We start from the raw sequence: 19,876 nt of genomic DNA on the forward strand, positions 1-19,876 counted from the left end.
CACATGTCTGCTAGAGCCCACCTGAACCTGACTAAAGAGGTATTTCCCCTGATTAATATCGCCATTTTGGATCTACTTAATTTGTCTCTAATGAATGGTTATGTAGCACAGAGCTTTAAGGTTGCTGTAACTAAACCTTTACTTGAGAAACCTGATCTTGATTCAGGAATTCTGGACAATTATTGACCTATATCTAATGTAACATTCATCAAAAAAATTATTGAGAAAATAGTTGTGCTAACATCTGAACAGAAATAATCTGAGATGAGTTTCATTCAGGGTTTAGAGCACATTAATAGCACAGAAACGGCACTGGTGAAATTTACTAATGATATTCTCACGGCCTCAGACAATGGACTTGTGTCTACACTGGTCCTGTTAGACCTCAGTGCTGCATTTGATACAGTTGATCATAATATTTTATTACAGAGGTTGAAAATTATATTGGGATTACAGGAACGGTTCTAAAATGGTTTAAATCACATTATTGTAATAGATTCCAGTTTATGTAAATAATGAATCTTCATCATACACCAAAGTTAGTCATGGAGTTCCTCAGGGTTCAGTGCTTGGACCAATACTCTTTACCTTATATATGCTTCCATTAGGTAATGCTATTAAACAGCTTGGGATCAATTTTCAATGTTATGCTGAAGATACACAATTATATTTGTCTATGAAACCTGATGCATCCAATCAGTTTAGAAGCATGTCTTAAAGATATAAAAACATTAATGACTGTTAATTTTCAGCTTTTAAACTCAACAAGACAGAGGTTGTGGGTTTTGGACCCGAGCAGTTTAGAAATAAATTTTGGTCTTTCATGCTCTCTGAATGGCATTAATCTGGCCTCCAGCTCTGATGTTAAAAATCTTGGTGCTATTTTTGATCAAACGTGTCTTTTAATCACCACATTAAAATATATAAAATAAAATTAGAAACCTTTTGTCCATAATGATACAAAAAAACTGGTCCTTGCATTTGTCAAAGCTAGGCTGGACTAGTGCATTTTTTTATTACCTGGGTGTCCAAAAAAGTATTTAATAAGTTTTCAGTTCATCTAAAATGCTGCTGCCAGACTCTTACTTTAAGATTTATCATCAAAGTTCATGCTCAGTAATCTATATAGGGTATCCTCATATAGGATTTATCAAGAAAGAAAGTCTTAAGACCAGTCTTAAAACTGGACAATGTGTCAGCCCCATGGACAGAAACTGGAAGTTGGTTCCACAAGAGAGGAGCCTGATAACTGATAGATCTTTCTCCCATTCTGCTTATAGAAACTCTAGGAACCACAAACCTGCAGTCAGAAAGTGAAGTGCTCTGTTAGGAAAATATGGAACAATAAGATCTGCAATATAAGATGGAGTTAAGCTGTTGAGAGCTTTGTATTTTAGCAGCAATATTTTGAATTAAATTCTGGACTTAACAGGGAGCCAATGGAGAGAAGCTAAAACTGGAGAGATATGATCTCTCTATGATAAGGAAACATTGGTGGTTAACCCTTGTGCTGTATTTTTTCTAAAGTATAACATCCTAAAAAGCAAACCTAACATCCACTTTGATTCTAAACTAGACACCTGCAATGAATCAGATTCCCATGTAAACACTTAAAACTATTAATCTATATGTTCTGGCTAAAAAACAAACATCTATTTTAACAAACTTTTTGCCAATACACTGTGTAACCTGAAGCAATCAGAGCACCATGTGGGTGTCTGTCTGGGGTAAGAAGCAACATTTATAATGAAGTTAAAACAATCATTTCAGAACTAATTTTCCTTGTCTACATGTAACGTAAGCAGCTGTTTTGCTAAATGAGTTTTCTAGTCATTTTCTTTCTAACAATATGCAGTAGATAATTACAGCAGTTTCCTACCCAGGCACAAAGCTAATTAAGATTAATGCACACCACTGGCTGCCACACAAAAACCTCAACTAAATGAAACGTGCTTTTCTTCAACCGTGAGTGCAAAGTCATAAAAAAAATAAAAGGAAACCAAAAACAAAATGAAAAGTTATTTAACTTGACATCTACTCACATTTGGTGATTATGGGTAAGAATGTGAGCCAAAAGTGGGCACATGTGGTGAGAAAAACAACTTTGAAAGTGCGTTTTTGTTTGTATGAATCAGTCCAAAAAATCTGGCAGCTCCTAAATGATCATCACATAAATAAACCAAAGTTGTATTCATGATGAAACAGATGGAACGTTCATTTAAAGACAGGAAACCATTAATATAAACACAATGTTCAGAAACAACAAATCACAATGGTGGTTCACCCAAATCTGAATGCAGAAAATTAGTTTTTGGAAGAAGATGGTTTAATTTGGTTTAGGCAGAGAAACAAATGTGTCTATGTTCAACTTAAAGAGTGTGTGTGGTAAAATAAGAAAACAGGCTATACATTTGGACTGTTTTGTTATAACTAGAAGAATACAGTGCAGTAAAACTGTGGGGGAAAAAGCATACACAGAAACAAAGAGGAGCAATTATAAAAGTTATCTAATTCATCTCCTCGCAGTCAAGATTTACTGCTGAGTGAGGACCCAGTGGAGCAACAAAGACGACTTCAGTTCAAAAACGTTGTCAAAGCAAACCAGGCTAAGTTGGCTGCTGCAGATCCCTTTTTCCAGACATGATTTCACTGTATGAACATGAATATTATTAAAATAAATAAGCTGTTTGTCAGTAAAGCACGGCAAACACAAATAAACAAGGTTAGAGTTGAAATTTTGTATCAGTTTCTCCTATTTAGAGCACTGCTTCAAGCATACGTCTCCAAAAAGTCTCCAACTGTAGTTAAAAATAGTAATACATGAAAAAGTGAGATATTCAAAAAGAAAGAGAGCGAAGTGAGTTTACATATTAAATACACATTAGGCTAAGAGCAGAAAAACTGAGAATGGGAGAAGTTTTTCTGATTGTTTTGTTATGATTTGTTATGTTAGTCCAAGAAGGGAAAAAAAAGAACAATGACCCATTTTCCTTCGCTGCTAATCTACCACCTTCTGTGCTGTTCTTTCTCTGTGCATCGTTTCTGCCTTATAGCCCATCGCCTTTACTTTCTTCTTGTGTGTAACCCATGTAGTTTTTGTAAACATGGCTCAAATGCTACTTGAAAACTTGCAAAGTATTTCTACTGTAAGCTAAAAACCATACCCTCAAAAATTGTGTATATGCATAAGAAATTACGGGCAACTTGTTCAGAAAACACCACTTTGGCATTTCAAAGCTTCACATAAGACTCATATCTTGATGCTGAATCTAAAAAAGCACCAGATGTGCACTACTACTACTGGTGGCAAGACTCACCTTCAGCCACTGCCGATGCAATAGTGTCAGTCTTGCTATACTTTTCCAAGCATGGCAAAATTAAATATCCAGTTTATTTTTAAATGCATTACTCTGTTCATACAGTCCAATTTCTACTTAGTATAGTGATGCAACACACTTGCACTGTCAGAAAAAGCTGTGTGCACTCTTCATGTCCTCTTAAATAACTGCAATGTTATGAATTACTGCTGAAAAAAAAAAACTTTTTTAGATAGAAAACAGATTTCTGTTTGTTTGGTGTCAACAGTGTATTCTCTGTAGCACCATGACAAAGTGACCTCAAAGCATCTTAAATGTCAAACACTCTAGCTGCTGGGGGAGAAAACTACCATGAAATTGAATGAAGTCTCTGGGCAGTCGCTCACACAGTACTTAATCATACAGAATGATGTGCAAACACGAAAGCAATATAAAATACAAGTTCAAACACATGCACGCACAAAACCTGCAGTACTAGTTGTAAACCTGTCCTTAACATACATTGTTCCAAGTGGCATACCTGCCAGAATTCCTGAAAAAACACAACGGCATCCTATAAGACACACGGACCTGAGAAACAGGGTGGAGGTACGACATAGTGATGTACCACAGACGAACGCAGTGACTGTAAAGAGTTTTGGAAAGAGTTGGGACAGCCAAAGAATTATGAAGGTAGATATGTTGCAAAAGTTACTTTGATGTGTGAGCCTGTAGAAAAATGTGTAGTTGTATTTAAAAATTGCACATGAAAAAATGTGTTTTACATGAATTTTTTTATGTAAAGTTGCAGAAAAAAGATATTTTTAATTTAAAAAAATACAAGTAAAAATAGTGTGTCAGTTGAGAATTTTTCCAAGAAATAAAGCAGACCTAATATGGTTGGTGTGATAAAAAGGTCCTTTATTTCATTCTTTGAACATTGGGGGAGTGGTGGCGCAGAGGTTAGAGAAGGTGGGCCTGTGATTGGAAGGTCACCAGTTCAACTCCCCAGACCGACAACATCAAAATGTGGATGGGAAAGGTGAAACACCTACACCTGTGTCCCCCCTCAATGGCCCTCCGAGTCCCCAAACAAGGCCCTTAACTCCCACCATCTGCTCCCCTGGGCGCACTAGATGGCAGCTCTTTGCTCCACACAGAGGGCTGTGGTAGCTCGGTGGTCTGTGGTTGCATCAGGAAAGGCATCTGGTATAAAAACAATCAAGTCTTAGTGTGAGTTACCGGTAGTTCACTGTGGCGACCCCTGAAGAAGAGTGCATGCAAAAGGAAAAATTAAAAAAACTTATTATTTTCACATAAACTTAGAGAACAGCAATGAGACATCTTTTTTTAATACCAAACACATGTTTTTAGTACTATTTTAATAAGTATCAAATACTATCTCACTGATATCTTCTGGAAGTCTGCTCTGGGAAAGCAAACAACCTCGTTAGCTGTATTTAGATTGTCCATGTTTCGTTAACTTGTCTTGTATGTCTTGTGTTTTTTCAGTGAGGCCTAGAGGGAGTCCCAGTAGCTGTCAATCAATCCATTAAGCCAACCAGCAGCAATGCAGGAGCTGACTTGGAGCCTGTGTGCTGTTCTCTTCCTCAGCCTCTGGGAGGACAGTCACTGCAGGAGCTCCAGGGAAACCTGGAAAGAACCTTCCCTTCAGAGGACTAAAAGGGCTCCGGTGGAACTTGATGCAAAAAAGTGTTCCTATACTTTCCTGGTACCAGAGCAGAGAATCACAGGTATAAAAAAAATTAACTGTTAGAAATGCAGCTTCAGTACAACAAAAAATATTTCTTTGCACAGCATAATAGTAACTTCTTAATAATCTAAATAAATCCATTTTTGTTTTTAGGCCCAATCTGTGCAAGCACCACTGGCCCTGAGCCAGATAAAGACAGGGTGACCCGTATGGATGTCGCAGATGTGCGGGAGGTTCTCAGCAAACAGCGTCGTGAGATAGAGACACTGCAGCTGGTGGTGGAGGTAGACGGTAATTTGGTGAATGAAATGAAGCTGCTGCGAAAAGAGAGCAGGAACATGAACTCCAGGGTGACTCAGCTCTATATGCAGCTGTTGCATGAGATCATCAGAAAGAGAGACAACTCTTTAGAGCTAGTCCAGCTGGAGAATCGTGTCCTAAATGTGACTTCAGAGATGATGCGACTGGCTTCAAGGTACAAGGAGCTAGAGGCCAGATTTTCCACAATGGCTGGTGTGGTAAACAACCAGTCCATTCTCATCTCTGCACTGGAGGAGCAATGCCTGAGGACGCTAGGACGCAGCGAGCTACCCCCAGTTCCTCCTCTGGTTCAGGTGGTGCCGGAGAATTTACCAGTTGACAACCGTTTCACCAATGAGATTGTGACCAAGAACCGGGCCTTTCCCAGAGGATCACGCAGAGAGTCACCTACAGCAAACCCCTTTGGGATTAATCCACCCCCACCCGAGGGAACACTTACCTCTGAAGGTATGTACTAGTTTCAATCTAGCTGGAGATCTAATAAATGTAAAGCCCCCAGTATACTGCCGCGTACATCCATACGCAGAGGTACACAAGTACGTACGTGGAGGTACGAGCGTACCCCCCAGGGCATGTCCGTGCAAAGCTCAAATTTTTACGACCACATACACGGTGTCGCACAATAAACTGCCTGGCGATGGACTGTTTTGTATGCAACACCAATGTATTAAATTCCCTTTCTTCATCTCTGATCTGGCTTTTTCTTTTGGTTTTTTTTGCCAAGAAGCAAGTGATCTCTTCCTCCTCCGTTGATGCCATGACTCAAAATGGTGACAAATGAAGGAATTTGTCACGAGCGAATTAAACTCAGGTCCAGCGTGGCTGCGGGAGGGTCTGGAGATTTCCTGGTGGGCTGGTCTGATGTGTGGGCTGTAGAGCCAGCGCTCTCAGTTTTTTTTGTTTGTTTTTTTTTAGATCTTTTTATTAACAACATATAAACACAGGACACCGTTGTGGCTGAGGCTGCCAGCGCTCGCTTTTTTCTTTTTTCTGACCTGTCAATCAATCCAGTAGGCATGTCAGCAAATGACCAATCGGTGACCTCAATTTGTCCCAAAGGTAAACGCCCCTCATCTGTGAAGCTGCTCTGCAGCTGCTCAGGGTGGACGCTGGAGTATAAAGTCTGAACCCTCTGCGTACAGTACACGCATATGTACGCGTGAACAGACGTACGCGGCAGTACACTGGAGGCTTAAGAGGTTAACAAACTGTGTGTGTCTAAAATGTGTCTTGTGTCTGTAAAAACTACCTTTACGAGAGGGCAACAATTCAGAATGCATTTATTGGTCATAACAGTCAGAACTGAGGTAGCACAGCTATTATACCAAAGCAGTCACACACATATATACACACACATTTTTTTAACCTTGTAAAACTATTCAACATTCAATCTTTTGCAAACCGCTATGTTTTGTACAAACATCTGCCCAACCCCAGGTCCTTTTAAGGACTGTTACCAGGTACGACAGGCCAGCTACACCACCAGTGGTATGTACCTGCTGAAGACGGATAACGGTGATCGACTAATCCAAGCCTGGTGTGAACACGGTCTAGACAATGGAGGATGGACTGTTTTGCAGAGGAGGAGAGATGGCTCAGTCAACTTCTTTAGAAACTGGGAAAACTACAAAGTAAGTTCAGGATATTTTACACAATACACCCAAAAGATAAAGAAAAAAAGTATGCGTCAGTCACTAAAAGTTGGTGAATTTGGTTTAATAGCTCTTACTCTTCCCCCTTACCTCGTCATTAAAAAGAGTTTGCTCCGATAGTGTAAACTTAGTAGTGGCTGTTCTCATAATGAAGTTGCAGCCAAGAAGTGTTTCCAGGGACGCACATATAAATAAATGCAATAGGAAGACTAAGAGAAAATCAGTTCTGCTTTCAACCCTACTGGTAATAATCTCCTCTATCTTTCTTCTTGGGTTTCCAATTTTGTTTATGAGATCCAGGGCATAGGAACTTGTGAGCAGTAATGAAAAAAAGACATGAGTGCATACCAGTAGATTTTTTTTTTTTAAGAGAAGTAGAGGAATCTGAGCAGCTTTGCACTTGCTATACTCAACTCTTCATTTAGCCTCAGTCAAATAGCCATTTACCTATTTTTTAATGGAGAAGCCATAGATCACAACTCTTGCACATTATCATATCAGTCTGAAGCTCAGCTGACCTTTTGGAACTTGACAGCAAGCACCAAGCTCATTAAAAACACTAACATTTCAATAACATCGATTCTGATTTATTTATTTTAGCTTTTTTTTTAAACAAACTGCTTTTGTTGACAATGTTGAAATATAATTACTGGTATTCATTCACCAGTTACTTATTGTTGTTACTTATACTAGTGACAATAACTAATATCTAGCTTGTACTACTAAAGTGTAGTGCAATTTAAACCATACTGCAACTACAGTAAACACGGTATGTTTGTTCTTTACAGAAAGGATTTGGCAACATCGATGGGGAACACTGGCTTGGGCTAGAGAATATCTTCAGTTTGACGAAACAGGGCGACTACAAGCTGATGATAGAGTTGGAAGACTGGACTGGGAAGAAAGTGTACGCAGAGTACGGCAGCTTTCACTTAGAATCAGAGAGCGAGGGTTATAGGCTGAGACTAGGGATCTACCAAGGAAACGCCGGAGACTCCTTCAGCAGTAACAACGGCAAAACATTCACCACACTCGATCGTGATAAGGATGCTTTTACTGGTAGGGGACTGTTTTAGTTAAGTAAACTTGTAAAGTGACAGTTTTATCTTCTGATGATTTTTTTTTTCTTCTTTTCTCTAGGCAATTGTGCCCATTACCACAAGGGTGGCTGGTGGTACAATGCTTGTGGTCAGACCAATCTGAATGGAGTTTGGTACAATGGAGGAGTTTACCGCAGTAAATTTCAAGATGGGATCTTCTGGGCAGACTATGGAGGAGGGTTTTATTCTCTCAAGTCTGTCCGCCTCATGATCCGACCAATTGACTAAAACTAGAACTGTGGCTCTTTTAAAATCTGCTTGATTTTATGGCAACAAATAATTTATAAAAAAGGCAGATTTATGAATTTCTGCAATTATATAATGGGGCCTTATAAAGGACAGTTGAAAAGAGACAAGGGCATGAGTCAAAGTCTAGACAATAACAATTCCACAGTTCTGTACAGTGGCTGCAAATAAGACAGATCACATTGCTATCCATAAGTAATTGCTCTCCAGTAATGGCTTTCCAGCTCCCTGAGACCATGCAGCATTACGCTCATATTTCTAATTACAGAGTATGTAAAAAAGGGAAATGGTCATCGTCTACAAACATGGAATTTCTTTGGAGCAGCTAATGTTAGCCAAAAAAATAGTGTACTGCATATCTTACCAAGTAGTATTGGGAATAATCAAATGTGCAGCAACATTAAAAATAACTGATGTAATTCAAAGTTTCAATGTCAAAACACTTAAAAAAAAAAGTAAAGCAAAAAACTAACAATGGAAGGCAAAAAAATGCTCAATCTACTGTATTTGTTTTTTGTTTTGTTTTTTTATTATTTTGACTTGAGCTTTTTTCATAACCCTTAAAAGAGAGTAAAGTCATCCATCTATGTGTTTATCTGTTGTGTATAAGGCCGAGCTGGCTTTGGTGTGTAAATATTGTATCGTTAGCTTTATGTGTTAAAAGTTAATTTAAAAGCGGTGATTGGACTCAGGTCAAATGTTCAGTGTTGTCACATTGTTTTGTTTTTTTCTTTTTACTGTATTTGTACCAAGCATATATATATATTTATAGATATAGATATATATACACACACACACACACACACTACAATGCCAAAAGTATTCGCTCACCTGCCTTGACTCACATATGAGCTTAAGTGACATCCCATTCCTAATCCATAGGGTTCAATATGGCGTTGGTCCACCCTTTGCAGCTAGAACAGCTTCAACTCTTCTGGGAAGGCTGTCCACAGGTTTAGGAGTGTGTTTATGGCACAGGTGTCAAACTCCAGGCCTCGAAGACCGGAGTCCTGCAACTTTTAGATGCGTCTCTGATGCCACACAGCTGAATCAAATAAGGAGGTCATTAACAGGACTTTGGAGAACTTGACTGCACTGAGAAGCTAATTCAGTCATATGATTCAAGTGTTTTGGACCAGTGGAACATCTAACAGTTGCAGGACACAGGCCCTCGAGGCCTGGAATTTGACACCCCTGGTTTATGGGGATTTTTGACCATTCTTCCAGAAGCACATTTGTGAGGTCACATACTGATGTTGGACGAGAAGGCCTGGCTCTCAGTCTCCACTCTAATTCATCCCAAAGGTGTTGAAGTCAGGACTCTGTGCAGGCCAGTCAAGTTCAACCACACCAGACTCTGCCATCCATGTCTTTATGGGCCTTGCTTTGTGCACTGGTGCACAGTCATGTTGGAAGAGGAAGTGGCCAGCTCCAAACTGTTCCCACAAAGTTGGGAGCATGGAATTGTCCAAAATGTCTTGGTATGCTGAAGCAGTCAGAGTTCCTTTCACTGGAACTAAGGGGCCAAGTCCAGCTCCTGAAAAACAACCCCACACCTTAATCCCCCTCCACCAAACTTGACACTTGGCACAATGCAGTCAGACAAGTACCGTTCTCCTGGCAACCACCAAACCCAGACTCGTCCATCAGATCGCCAGATGGAGAAGCGTGATTCGTCACTCCAGAGAACGCTCCTCCACTGCTCTACAGTCCAGTGGTGGCGTGCTTTACACCACTGCATCCAACGCTTTGCATTGCACTTGGTGATGTATGGCTTGGATGCAGCTGCTCGACCATGGAAACCCATTCCATGAAGCTCTCTGCGCACTGTTCCTGAGCTAATCTGAAGGCCACATGAAGTTTGGAGGTCTGTAGTGATCGACACTGCAGAAAGTTGGCGACCTCTTCGCACTTTGCTCTTCAGCATCCGCTGACCCCGCTCCGTCAGTTTACGTGACCTACCACTTCGTGGCTGAGTTGCTGTCATTCCCAAACACTTCTATTTTCTTACAATACAGCTGACAGATGACTGTGGAATATTTAGGAGCGAGGAAATTTCACGACTGGATTTGTTGCAGAGGTGGCATCCTACCAGTTCCACACTGGAATTCACTGAGCTCCCGAGAGCGACCCATTCTTTTACAAATGTTTGTACAAACAGTCTGCATGCCTAGGTGCTTCATTTTATACACATGTGGCCATAGAGCAAACATCTGTGCCCCCCTCCCTCCACCAACTACATTATTTCTATTATCTAGGTCAGGATTTTTGTTGTTACCATAAGTTTCATTCATACTTTAAAAAAATGGTTGTTGTACACATTTTTCTTTTTTCTTTTTCACATTTTAAACATCTGTGCTTTTTCACATCCATATTGGAGTTCAGTTCAACACAGGCCTCTTCCTCTTGCACTGTTAGTGCAGTGGGTGTCACTGTGAATGAGAATGGGTTTCATTCCCACAAATTTGCTAAGGTCTCCTCTCCATAATACTCAGCAAACTGCTCATGCAGCCCCCCCAAACGGGCAAATGTCCAGTTACTTTTTCTGATTTTTTTTTTTGCTCCTGTCATCCTGGTGCAGAGCAACATACTTCATCACTTTAAAAAAATTTGACAGTGTACTTTTCTTAAGCTAGTGCAAAACTTTTTTCTTTGAAAAGTGTAACACCCCTTTACATTATGATTTATATATTTAACTTACATTCTGAATCATAACTTTTACTAAATCCATTATTTACAATTTGGAGTTTGTATTGTGACTCCAGTTTTGGCAGCCAAAAAGTGCACTTTAACAAGGCGAAAGCACAACACACTAAACATTTTGTTTTGCAGTCCGTTATTCTACGGACTCTGTTTTCATGTGATTTACTACAAAATGGCTCACTGGATCACTAAAGGAGCTGGCAGTTTAGTGAGCACAGGCAGGAGAGGGCTGCGCTGGATAACCCTAATAACAGGTCAGAAATTACACAGTAACCCACTCACAGAAAAAAGTTAAACCATTTCTGGAGAAGAAACAACACAAACATCTGAAGGTACTGATGCATGTTTTTGAAAGGGAGGCTGTTCATAGGAGGAGAGAGTCTAAGCACCATTAGGACAGTTCCACCACCAGATTTTTCAGTCCACGTTTGGTTGTCTTGGATAAGACACCGAACTCCACCCCCCACCCCACCCCCGTTAGCTTAGCACTCCAGTCTAATAGGTGGTGATAGTGCGCATCAGAAAAATATGAAAAAAGTTGTTATTTTTTCTTTAAAATAAAACAAATAGAATTGTCATGTCCTTGATGACTGAGAATCTACAAAATCATAATGTAATGTTTTGTTACTGTCCATACATTTCTCACGTAGAATTTGACAGTTAACTTTTATTTTTTGTACTTAAATGATAAATTGTCAACATGTGGATTTCCCATTCAGATACTCCTCACACATTATTTCTTTAAAGCAAATGCCATTTTTGACTTTCTTCCTCTTCCTTCCGCAAATGAGGGTGGAGGCAGGTGTGGATGTTTCACCTTTTTCACACACATTTGATGTTGTCGGTCCAGGGAGTCGAGCCGGTGACCTTCCCATCACAAGCCCACCTTCTCTAATCTCTGCACCACCACTCCCCACTTGCATTTAACCCCTCACATCTGAGAAACATCCAGGTGGAGCAGTGGGCAGCTATGTAGGCGCCCGTGGAGCAGTTAGGGATTAGGTGTCTTGCTCAGAGACACCACAACTTGCGAACATGGCGGGAGTTGAACCTGTGACTTTCTGGTCCTAAGTCGGCTGTACCTCTATAGTATCTCAGGCCCTTTGTTTTAGTGCCTGCTGAGGTAAGTACATACAAACACATTATGGGTGATTCAAGTTTTCATTATGTTCATAAATGTACAAACCATACGCTGGGGAGGGGGGGGGGGGTCAGAGACGGGTGTACTTTATTTTATTTTTCCCCAAACTCAAAGTTCTCCGAGAGTCAGTTTCAAGTGTGTGCAGTTTATCATAATATCTGTACGTCTGTATCTCTATGTTTTAAACAAGCTTGAGATGTGTACAAATGTGGAATGGCAATAATTGTATTTTAGTACAATACTGTCTCGTCCTACAGAGACTGTGCATGCTGCAAAGGATGCTGGGTAGCCTTGTGGCAATTATGTGCAAAATGTTTATGACTGTTTACAATGTTTATGTGTGGAAATGGGTTATTCTAGTAAATCTCCTGTTCAAGGTTGCTTTGGCATTCGTATTAAAGTCTCTGTCTGATATTGTTAACTGACCCCATGACACAAGCTGACACCACCATTTTTTGGGGGGCCGGGGTGAGGGTGGGAGGGTGGGGGTTATCTCCCAAAAGAGTATGTTCTGTACGCTGACAGTATAGGAAATGTGCAGTACTCATTGCACACAGAGCTGGCACTAGCATTAGAAGACATGTTCTGGAAAAAGCACCATGATTCTGGATCTTTACCAGGAAATTAAGTGAATTTATGATTATTGGAAATGTTCCAAAGAAAACAAGAGGTATTTTACTTTTAGAACGCCAACTATTTATGATCCTGATAACAGCTGGTCACACAACATACATGCACTTAAAGCTTTAAAATGTTCATTCCATAAGAAAGTATTGCCTTTCTTGTACAAATTTCTCAAAGAAACTCAAATTTCTGCCACTTCACTGCCCTAACATTGCAAATCGTCTGACAGTCTGACGTCATTGTTTTCAAAGACAAAGGAGGGCTGGGAAACGGGCAGCTGAAAGTTTCTGTAACAACAAACAGACCCACAGTTTTTGTGCTTGTGTCTGTTCATAATTAGGCACGTTTGTTTAAATCACACAGCAGCAGCTATGAACAAGCCTGATGGAAAATCTAGAAAAAGTCATAATCAAGTCAAAACAAGAACAAACAGTGCAGCAGTAAAAGGACACACATGGGCACAAGCAGTTTCCTCACACAACTCAGAAGACATCATGCATCATAAAAGTATAGTTTATGAGCCAATGCTAATTTTGCAACTTCTGAAGACCAAAAAACTGCAGTGGTAACCATGTGTAAAATATGTTTGTCTCTTACCAAGGTATGGTATGCACGAGACCATACTCTGGCTGCTTATGAAGTCTCTCAGACGTTTATAGTTGTCTTCTTTGGACATCAGGTAGTCAAGCCGCTCAAACGTCGCCTTGTCCTTTCGACTCAGTAACTATCAGGCAAAAATGAAAAGCAAAAAGAGTGAGCATTGAACATGTTAGCAAAACAGCAGGGCTAACAAATATACAAAAAAAAAAAAGCAGACTTTACAACTAAACTATTATAATTAGCTTCTAAAATAAAATGAGTGAAATACTCATGAAGACAGTGGGTCAATTAGCTACATGGTTTGTCTTTTATTAAATGATAATTGAGAAGTATCCTGATGCATGCTCAATAATCCAGGAAGAAAAATCCAAAAGTTCAATCTGGTCCTCTGGACATTCAAAGAAACAAAAAAACAAAACAAAGCAAAAAAATGTAGATACGTTTCGTCTCTCATCCAAAAGACTTCCTCAGTCTGAGGTGCTGTATTCAGCTCAGTGTCTTAAATAGCTATTTAAGAGACTGAGCTGAATACAGCACCTCATTCATTCAACCTTTATTTAGACAGGTAAATCCCATTGAGCCTCGAGGACTCATTTACAAGAGACCTGATTTCAACAAAGAAAGATGACAACAATGGACAACAGTGACAACAATAAACAATTATAAAAAGTCATACTCCAGTTTTTTTTTTTTTTAAACAAATAGGATGGCTAAAAGAAAAAGGTAACAAAAAAACAGCTAGATTCTAAGGCGAATGTAGAAAACTAAAAACAGGAACATGTCTGCATTGGTCCCTGCCAGGAGTCCAACAGATTCTTAAAGCCACTTAGAGAGGTCAAGGTCGAGAGCTTCAGATCTTTTTGTAAGATATTCCAGGAAACAGGAGCGGAGTAGGAGAAGGCCCTCTTGCCTAGTTCAGTCCTCATTGAGGGAACACTGCAGGTAATGATGTCCTGAGAGCGCACGCCGTAGCTGCACTCACGTAGAGACATGTAGGAGGAGATGTTTGAAGGCAGCAGACCAAGAAGTGATTTAAAGATGAAAATGTACCAGTGGGAGAGTCTGCGTGAAGTTAATGATGTCCAGTTAACCAGTGAATACAGGGTGCAGTGGTGGGTACGATAATCACAGCCAGTTATGAATCTTAGTGCACCATGATAGACAGCATCCAACATCTGCAGGGTTCTTGTAGGAGCGTTCATGTAAATAATGTCACCGTAATCAATGGAGGGAAGGAAAGTCACAGATACAAGGTGCCTGGCATTCAGGGTTAGACAGGATTTGTTTCTGAAAAAGAAACCCAGTTTAACTTTCAGTTTCTTTACCAAGTTTTCCACACGAAGCTTAAAAGAGAGATGTGAGTCGACCAAGTTACCCAAATATTTATAGGAATCAACAAACTCAATGGGGACACCATTTGAGGATAAAATCGGAGGAAGAACTGCTGGGACCAACTTCCTATTTGAAAAAAGCATCCCTTTGGTTTTGTTGGCATTTAAGACAAGTTTGAGGTGGAACAAATCTGTCTGGATGATGTTGAATGCAGATTTCGAGGAAGTCTTTCAGATGAAAGACGAAACGCATCTAAATTTTTTTGCTTTGTTTTGTTTTTTTGAATGTCCAGAGGACCAGATTGAACTTTTTTGGATAATTGAGAAGATGCAGAAGTTGAACACCAATGCCGAGATATGAAAGTATTGACAGATGTTCTATATTAAAGTGGAAACTTGCAACATGAGACTCTCTGGCAGAACCACCACAACCTGTCACTATGCATCACTGAATGTATGTCTCAGTTTAACTTGTTTTTCTCTCAACTCTAGAAGTTCTCTGTGTCAGTTTCACGTGTTTGAAGTTGATCATAAATATCTACAGATTTCAATGCTAAGCAGAATTAAAACAAAAACAAGGTGTTGACTAATTTTATGCGCCAAGCTTGTTTACATTTAGAACCACACAGTGTGAGGTGTGTATTATGACTGAAAATATGATATGACTGATGACTGATGGTGTATTATTCACCATAATGTGATGAATGCAATGCAATAAATGATCAAATATGAAAAATAAATTGTATTAAATGATCACGAGCTGAAATCTTTAATATATAATTTATTTTGCATGAAATTGCCATTTTTAAAGGCAGAAATCTACCAGTCTGATTTTTTTATTGACCTTTATTTAACCAGGCAAATCCCATTGAGATCACAGATCTCTTTTGCAAGGGAGGCCTGGGCCTGAAGGCAGCTAACATGTTTTTGTTCTGAGGAAACCAGAGTACCTGGAGTAAACCCACGCAAGCACGAGAAGAACATGCAAACTCCACACAGAAAGACCCCAGTCCAACCGGGGACTGAACCAAAGACCTTCTTGTTGTGAGGCAACAGTGCTAACCACTGAGCCATCGTGCTGCCAAATAAAAATGGCAATTTTTTTAAGTTATTTTGTACTGTGCAAAGAACTACCAGAGCAATCATTTTTTTAAATATCACCTTTATGAATATAACCGTTGCGGTATATAAAAACAAAAACACCCTTTCAGTGTCAACGTTTAGTAATTTTATTACTGTTGTAGAAGTATGCTGTAATTGCATTTTGACTGATGAACATTAACAGTTTCACGTTTGTTATGCTTGAAAACTCTTAATTTATGGATCCCAAAAAATTTCAGTCAGGTCATCTGAACAGTTTCTTTTTTTGTTGTTGTTGTTGAGACGTTTCGTCCTTCATCCAAAGGACTTCATAGGTCTGAGGAGCCACAACAAACCGAGTCCCACAAGCAGCACACACATAATGGACCAACCATCTTATCACCAACAAACTGGTTGGTCCACTATGCGAGTGTGCTGCTTGTGGGACTCGGTTTGTTGTGGCTCCTCGGACTGATGAAGTCCTTTGGATGAAGGACAAAATGTCTCAACAACAAAAAAATAAAATAAAAAAAGAAAGAAACCGTCCAGATGGCCTGACTGAACTTTGATGGATTTTTTAACTGGATTATTGAGCATGAACTTTGATCTAATTTATGGACTATTTTTTGTCACTAAATGGACTTCAGCATTAAAAGCTGTGAGACTGGAAATAACAGGCAAACTAGACAAACAGATTTGACAGAATCAAAGCAAAAACTATTATGTTTTTATACTATCTATTATATTATATATCATCTATTGGATGACATTCATTCAAAAATGACAAATGTTGCAAATAACTCACTCAAAACCAAAGTGTTCTTTTCTCCAAATGCAAGTTATTTGAGACATTGCAAAGAATACACTGCAGTGAGGAAAAACTCGTGAATAATTAATTGAAGTTATAAAATTATTAACACTTTGAAAACCGTTATTTTTGCGAAATATAAACTTGATTTGTTTTTTGGTCTTGTTGACACTATTCCCAAGTTAGAACCCTAGGAGGGAAATCTCTGCATCTCATGTAATGAAGTGAACGGTCTGCACAGTTGATGTTGCTTTATTGTGTCACTAGTAGTTTTTGTAAATCTTTATGGATGTGTCCAGTGCTCTCAACAATCCTTCATTAACTTTCAGTTTACTGATAGTGATAAATCAAATCTACACCTACCGCCCATGTTTTGGTAAGCCTGAAGATGGGCGCACTTTGTAACGCCGACACCACAGCCATGACTGCATGCAGGTTGTTTATGTCACACAGTTTCTATAAACAAAGGACATTAAATATACATTTAATTAAATTAACACAGCAAATATCCATGGGAAACTGAATGGTAAAGCCGTGTTGAGTGTATGAACGTATACCTTGGCAGTCCGAATGTACAGACTCAGCACCTCAGCTCTGATCTTCAAAGTTTGAGCGTGGAGGATCTCTCGTACCACCCAGAAACTGGTCTAGAAAACACACACAAACAGGGATTACGAAAACGTTAAACTACCAAAAACCAGACATTAGATCCAGTCATGTAACAATCGCTGAAGTACAACCAGGACCTCAAGTACCGGTATGCACATACAGTGAGTGCTCTCCATCACTGATCCTCTAGACCTTTAGTCTAGAGCCAAGAACTGCAGCTAGCCATGGCATTCTGGGCTGAAACTGGTATAAAGGAAAGCCATACGCCAATAGAAAAGATTGATAACAGTAATGTGTCAATAAAGTAAAGTAGAAATTAGTTTTTGATTAAAAATAAGCCCTTTAGGTCAGAATCTGCTCATTTTCAGCAGATAGACAAACTATAACTCCTGACATGTCAAGTGTTCAAGGAAAAAAAGACAGTAGATCCATGTGTGTTTGTTCAGAGGACTTGGCCAGACTCTGAGTGATGTTGGAAATCTGTCTCTGCAGGGAAACTGCTGGCAAGACAAAGATCTGATTCTACATTCAAAGAGATCAGTGAATCAATCAGTGTTAGAGCTCTGGGGGTGAAAGGTAATGGAAAGGAGGGTAAAAGAGAAACGAGGGGAGAACGGCGGTAATGGGAAAGAAAGTTAGATTCAGTGTGTTTTCATAGCCAGCAGCTGTCTGGACACTGTGTTCTGATAACCATTCAGTGTCTTTATTTCTACAGTTTTATGTTCCAAAGTGAATATGATTTATTTGGAGAAGTTTTAAACGTGCATAAAGGCCCAAGAATTCCAATAACTCAAGATGAGTTGAGCAAACAACTCCAAACAAAAGGATCAACCACTTACATGCTCAAGCACAGGGGTGACCAATACGTAGAACGCAATCTACCAGTCGATCGCAAAGGCATTATGGGTAGATCCCATGGCACTCAAAAAACAGACGTCAGCCTATCATCCATCCTCACTACGAAATCTGTCACTTGACTGATATACAGGGCAGCCAGTCACAGCGCACATTCTCTCAAATCTGGTCTCAGAGTGGAGATTTTCAGGGGAACCCCCCCAACCCCAACCCCCCCAGAAGGTGTGAAATTCAGTGTGTGAAGTCACACATGTGCACAACAGATGGCTGCTATTCAAAGTTTTTCTGCACTAACAACAGTTATAATAAATGGCAGAGAGCAGAGCGTTTTTGTGCCACTCACCCTTCAGCATGTAGGAGCAAAACTAATAAAATCCAGTTCCAAAAAGACGTCAATTTGGAAGTAACTGTGATCATGCGGATGCTGCATGCAGAATGAATGCAGCTGAGCCCAGCATCAGGGTTGCCAAATAAATTTAATTTTTTTTTTTATTTTTTTTTTTAACCTTTATTTATACAGGTAGTCTCATTGAGCCACGAGAACTCATTTTCAAGAGAGACCTGTATAGGGAGCAGATGGTGGGGGTTAAGGGTCTTGCTCAGGGGCCCAGAGTGGGGCGAATGAGGGTGGAGGGAGGTGTGGGTGTTTCACCTTTTCCACCCACATTTTGATGTTGACGGTACCGGGAGGTAAACCTGTGACTTTCCGATCACAAGCCCATCTTCTAACCTCTGCGCTACCACTCCCCAAAATATCCAATTTACCCCTCCTTTTCTGTGCAAGTTCAACAAACAGCACACACCTCATCTTGGAATAACTTTACTCGGCACATAGGACAGTTTAGGTAAAAATACTATCATTTTAAAGCCATAGCACAATAGTTCATGATTTTTTATCTGGCAACCCGACTGACATGGAAACTACAGCGTTTTTTGTGTAAACCCACTCTCATATTTTTGTTTATTACCCTCAATAAACATCGAAAGAACACTAACGTTTCCAAAAGTTGTTCTCGTGTAAACTTGGCTATTTTAAAAGTAGCTCGCAGGCTGAAAAAGTGTGGTCACACCTGGTCAAGCTTAATAGGAGGGATGAAAATTGAAATCTGGGAGAAAACTGGTGCAACTGGATGTGAATCTTGACACTTCTATTAAGTGTAAGGAAGTAAACATGATAAAAAAAAAGGATGATTAAAGTCTAGAGCTCTTCAACAAACTGAAAGTTGATGTGTCAAAAACTTACATTGGCTTAATCACAGTGTTAGACTGACCGGCCAACTTGTTTTACTATTATTTCTTTACAAGCTCCTGAAACAGAGCAGTAACAAAACCAGGAATTAAGGAAAAGAATAAGGTCCAGACTCATGTGAAAGGGCTTTCTGTGACTCTCTGCCATGGCAGACTGATTCCTTTTTGTCCAATAGGATCATTTGCTTTGGCTCACAGCAGCTAAATGTGTGTAGCAAGCATCTTGTATCGTCATTTAGAATCTGCAGTACATTTTAAAAAATTCATGGCAACACATTCTTGTTGGATTATATCATAATATGCTTTATGGAAGCAAAATTGGCCTTAAAGCAAAACCAGTGCACAGAGAGCATTCAGCACATCAATTTAAAAAAAAAGAAAAAAACCTGAAATGTCTAAACCAATGAGCCTAAAATAATAAAAAAGGAAATGTCTTTTCTCAGACCTGTTTCATCTGGGAACAAATTATCTATATAATATATAATATATATATATATCTATATATCTATATATATCTATATATATCTATCTATATCTATCTATATCTA

The 19,876-nt window shown here is 39.5% G+C and overlaps 2 protein-coding genes across 4 annotated transcripts in view; one reads left to right on the forward strand and one right to left on the reverse strand.

Annotated features, from left to right (window-relative positions):
* ralgps2 (Ral GEF with PH domain and SH3 binding motif 2) overlaps window positions 1-19,876 on the reverse strand; it is a 105,319-nt gene that overhangs the window by 30,671 nt on the left and 54,772 nt on the right. For all 3 annotated transcript variants that reach the window (XM_037698205.1, XM_037698203.1, XM_037698204.1), the window contains 3 exons: window positions 17,174-17,263; window positions 16,980-17,072; window positions 13,395-13,521 (listed from right to left, as the gene is read on the reverse strand). In XM_037698205.1, the coding sequence (XP_037554133.1) occupies window positions 13,395-13,521; window positions 16,980-17,072; window positions 17,174-17,263 (310 nt within the window). The remainder of the gene's footprint in view (window positions 1-13,394; window positions 13,522-16,979; window positions 17,073-17,173; window positions 17,264-19,876) is intronic.
* angptl1a (angiopoietin-like 1a) lies at window positions 4,867-8,338 on the forward strand. The gene is made up of 5 exons (XM_037698206.1): window positions 4,867-5,050; window positions 5,164-5,778; window positions 6,769-6,962; window positions 7,772-8,042; window positions 8,124-8,338. Exons 1-5 carry the CDS (start codon window positions 4,867-4,869, stop codon window positions 8,309-8,311), a joined length of 1,452 nt encoding a protein of 483 aa, XP_037554134.1. The 3' UTR covers window positions 8,312-8,338.

Source organism: Nematolebias whitei, chromosome 3 (genome assembly GCF_014905685.2).
Source record: "Nematolebias whitei isolate Nwh7 chromosome 3, NemWhi1, whole genome shotgun sequence".
Taxonomy (NCBI): domain Eukaryota; kingdom Metazoa; phylum Chordata; class Actinopteri; order Cyprinodontiformes; family Rivulidae; genus Nematolebias; species Nematolebias whitei.